The following is a 4588-nucleotide window of genomic DNA, read 5'->3' as shown; positions in this document are numbered from 1 at the left end:
GTTTGGATGGGCAATAATGCCGCATCATCACTCCTCATGAGCTCGTTGTCCGCATCACTACTATGAGGTGACGGCAACGGTGTCGACTCATTGTAGTCGACAATGAGCGACGGATCAACATCCTCACTGTTAAAGTGGGATGGATCCTTTAGCCCTGTTAACGCGACAGCCGCAGTGGCTGTCTGCGTTCCGACTAAGGCATTTGACGCGGCCGGCGAATTAACGCGGCGCGTGCGCTTAGTGCGAGGTTGTGTGGGCGTCTTCGCAGACGACCCACCAACGTGGCCCCTTTTAGGTGGCATCTTGGGCGCCGTGTATAGAAACACGTGCGCGAGAGTGATCGAGTGAACTAGCGGCGCGTAAAGCTGCTCGCAGTTCCTCTCTCTACTCTGTCGAATTTAAAAATGTAAATTCGTTCTTAAAGAGGGGGATGGTGTAACGGGCTAGAGTTGCCCTAATGTTACACAGTCCCCATTAAGTACATTTGGTACTTAAGGGGATGGTCAATTACTAAATAATAGTAATTAGACCCAACACTCGGGTGTGGTGCACATTTGTGACCAACCCTTGTGGATGTGATGCACATGGGTGCATTCACATTAGGAGGGATGACGCCCAGCGTCATCCATGATGACGGCTAGCGTCATCAGTTACGCGAGGTATCTATAAAGATACGCTCGCAATACATATTAAATGATATCTATAGAGATATCATTTTAATTGGTAAAAATAGGTATTTGTATTTAATTCTATTAAATATAAATCAGTCTGAAATTTACTACCTACTTGGTAAGTGCGCACGAGGAGACGGATTACCGCTCCCGTGACGTCACTTCACCAGAGTTCTTAGTGTGTTGGGTGAGGTCGCTTGCGCGCCCACCACAACTACCTCACTGCACGCCAGAGAAGCAGGTGCAAACCGCTTCCTCGCTGTGCTAGGGTGTGTGCTAAGTAGAGCGTGGCCGCATTACGACGTACCCGCCTACAGTCTAGCTTGTTCATACGTTCAGAAAACACCCGGATAGATGAGCTATTTATGACTAATGCAAATGTGAAATTGTACTCGCGACCTAAGGTCTGTGAGTACCCTTGGCAACAAGTCGAGCTTTGAACCGTGCCATGGCTTCCGTCTCATCGCGTTAAATGTTTTATATCCATTTAAAATACAATAATGGTTGCATCAGCGGACGGCCACTTAATGCTCCAACGAAGTCGAATTTGTCTTGTACGCATTAAACTCATCCTGCACGCTGGACTGAGGCGAGTTCAATGCTTCGGCATACGATTAAAGGATCACAGTACCATCTCCGCATTGACACTCAAGGTGTACGTAAGCAAGTCCTCGCCACTTCGAGGGCGCTTAAATCTAGGTGCACCAACATTTCTTAAACAACTTGGAACTAACCTGGCCAATCTGTTTAGGCGCAGGTAGTGGAACATTCTGCAGGACTCGGAGAAATTGCTACCAATTTTCAAACAGGAACAATTGCGTTATCATTGCTTTCATGCGGTGTAACTTCCCGTCTATTGACATTATCAATCCAGTTGCAACGTCTTAAGACCGTAAAGTTGAAAGTGGCACGTGATTACGCGCAACCGATGATTAATCAAGAGCCATAGGGTTAACATTTGATCATCTTGGTCAGTAGCGATGCTTTTCATATCGATATCACGATCGACAGGGGAATCAAAATAGGGAGTAGTGCCTTCGTTATATGAGATGCTGTCGGGCTGCATTCGAATTGGAAGCTTCTCTGCATTGGAGATGTGTAACGCTCCTATCAGCGTGTATCACGCATTGTATTCAACTATTAGCGACAATACTAGATCCTCACTTTGTAAGTACCCGTTCCCCATTAGCTCGCTGGCTTCGTCTCCTCGTTTTGGTGATGGTAGTCGGTGCCAACTAACTAAATTCAGCAGTTTGCGACGAATCTAGATCCTCACCCATAGAGTGGCCCCCCATTTATTTTGTTTTAAATGCTCGTAGTGGTTAAAAATTGTGAGCTTGCCTGTCCAGCGCTCGTACAAAACCTTTGCTATGGGCGGATAATAATGAAAGTCGATTGACCAAATAGGCTCAACAGTTTATGAACTCCGCCCACCATTTCAGTCCACAGCATTGTAGTGGACTTCTAGCCTTCTCCATCAACGTAGGATTCGTCTGTTCAGTATTTCTGTTTCGCTGGGGAGAGTTCGGGACGCTAGTCTGGTACACGATTCTTCCTTACGTAAAAATTGGTAAATTTGTTCTCCTCCTTGTCGGTCAATAGGATACACATTGACGTCGTTTGCTGTTTCTCGACCCTCGCTTTGTATGTTTTAAAGTGCACCATCTCCTCACTCTTCTTCCGCATGAAAAAAAGGAAAAATATCGACAAATCGTGACGACGATGCGTCGTCCTATAGGTGTAGGTGTCTTGCACGATTCGGCTACGTCAATGTGGATTAAGTGAAGGATGCTATGCGACTTGAATATGTAAGCGCCTGTATTAAGGGGGAATAAAGCCACTGTCATTTTCCCAGAGCGCCTTTATCGCATAGCTCGTTAGGGTCGCGTTTACTGCATGCCTCCTGCTGTCTACTGCGAAATACCCTTTGTGAGCTTCTTAATTTTAGAATCGACCCGGCTGACTGATATCCTAGTCGAGCATGCCTAAGTTTATCCAATGCTTCAATGACAACAGCTTTTGCAGCTGTCTTGGTATGTATCACGTTCTTCGGATTGACCGGGAATTGTTCGTGGCTGCCTTTGCAGTGCGTGAGAAATGAGTTTGCCTCCCTTAAAGAACTCGCACACGCTACATGCTCGAGTACTTTCAATTTCCACACGATGCACAAGCCCATTGCGCTGAACCAGAAGATGAACGCATAGAACAATTTTAAGGTAGCCGATGGTGGTAATCTCTTTGTCACCTTACGCGGTCCAAGAAATTGATATTACAACGCTGCTGCTGCATGTGAATCACAAGACGAGCAAAGGCAATTAGCTATCGTGCATGGTAGTCTTCCGAGGAAGTACCATGTGACAATAAATATCATCGAAAACAGCGCAGGGGTTACGAAGTTGCAAGCTACAAAAGCGCTTAAGCGAGAAAATACGGAAAGCAGAAACAAAGACACGGATGTTGAAACAGGCTAAAGTTGCCCTAATGTTACACAGTCCCCGTTAAGTACACTTGGTGCACTTAAGGGGATGGTCAATTGGTGCGGTTCACATTTGTGACCAACCCTTGTGTATGTGATGCACATAGGTGCATCCACATTAGAAGGGATGACGCCTAGCATCATCCGTTACGCGAGGTATCTAGAAAGATACGCTCGCAATACATATTAAGTGTTATCTATTGAGATGACATTTTAATGGGTAAAAATGGGTATTTAGATTTAGTACGATTAAATATAAATCAGTCTGAAAACTACTTTCTACTTGGTAAGTGCGCACGAGGAGCCGGATTACCGCTCCCATGACGACACTTAATCTAAGTACTTAGTGTGTTGGGTGAGGTCGCTAACGCGCCCACCACAACTACCTCACTGCACGCAAGAGAAGCAGGTTAAACCGGAACCTCGGTGAGCAACATGTTGCTCAGTTGGAGCAGTTTGAGGCATTCGTGCTCGGACAGCGGAGGGCCGCGCCCGAGGCACAGGGCAATGCTGCGGCGGAGTCCGTCACTCAGACTCAGGATGAGCTGAGGCATGAGCAGGCTAGGAGCGAGGCTCTCAACAGGACTGTTGAGATGCTCTCTGCCCGGCCGCATCAGCCGAGGCTTATGCAGATGGACCCGCCCAAGTTCGATGGAACTGCGGCGCACACGATTGTCCACTGGCTTTTAGCCGTGGAGCAATGCTGTGTCGCCTAGCTCATCGAGGACGACAGCCAGATGGTGTCGTACGCCATGTCGCATTTGCGCGGTAAGGTCTCAGAGTGGGCTTACTCGGCGCGCATGGCGGACAGAAAGGCGTTCCCTTCATGGGCGATCTTTAAGGAAAAGATTTGCGCCATGTACCAGCCGCCGAACAACGAAGTGTTGCTTCAGGCGCGCTTCTTTGGAGCACGACAGTTGAAGTGATCTCTGCAAGAGTATGTGCAAGAGATGCGCTCGCTGTCGGCGTCCATAACCGTAGGTCCGATTCCGGAGCACATTAAGGTGCCCACGTTTATGAACGGACTACGGCATGGCCCATCGCGACAGGCCCTTTTCAGAAAGGTGCCGTCGACGATGGAAGAGGCAATCCAAATTGCCTTAGTTGAGGAGCAATCCTACAACAGTGCCTCGGCGACAGCTTGGTATAAGCCGTCGGCCGAGAGGACAGATGCCACTCCTATGGAGTTGGGCAATGCAGACGTGGTCTGTTTTAAATGCGGCAAGCGCGGCCATATGATGGCTCGCTGCTATGCCAGGGTCCCTGCTGGGGCAAAAATGCCCAGCAAGAGGACTCCCTTCCCAAAGGGCGATGGCAAGAACCAGCGTGCGAGACGCATGAGTTCTGCCTCGACCACTGAGGGGTCGGGAAATGCAGGAGCGCAGTAGGGGCGGGATGCCCTACTGACGCGGACTCTGAAGCTACCCCTAAGTTCAGAGTT

At 48.5% G+C, this 4588-nt stretch overlaps 2 protein-coding genes across 2 annotated transcripts; both read right to left on the bottom strand.

Annotated features, from left to right (window-relative positions):
• Window positions 1-1536: 1536 nt before the first annotated feature.
• Window positions 1537-1737, bottom strand: CCR75_006153 (uncharacterized protein; the record flags this gene model as incomplete). Its single annotated transcript, XM_067964224.1, has 1 exon — window positions 1537-1737. One exon carries the CDS (start codon window positions 1735-1737, stop codon window positions 1537-1539), a length of 201 nt encoding a protein of 66 aa, XP_067819695.1.
• A 777-nt stretch (window positions 1738-2514) lies between these two features.
• Window positions 2515-2847, bottom strand: CCR75_006154 (uncharacterized protein; the record flags this gene model as incomplete). Its single annotated transcript, XM_067964225.1, has 1 exon — window positions 2515-2847. The coding sequence occupies one exon, from the start codon at window positions 2845-2847 to the stop codon at window positions 2515-2517; it is 333 nt and encodes a 110-aa protein (XP_067819694.1).
• Between the last annotated feature and the right edge of the window lie 1741 nt (window positions 2848-4588).

Source organism: Bremia lactucae, linkage group LG18 (assembly GCF_004359215.1).
Source record: "Bremia lactucae strain SF5 linkage group LG18, whole genome shotgun sequence".
In the NCBI taxonomy this organism is placed as follows: domain Eukaryota; phylum Oomycota; class Peronosporomycetes; order Peronosporales; family Peronosporaceae; genus Bremia; species Bremia lactucae.
Note: the sequence above shows the minus strand (reverse complement) of the source record. Positions and strands in the feature narration are given on the sequence as shown.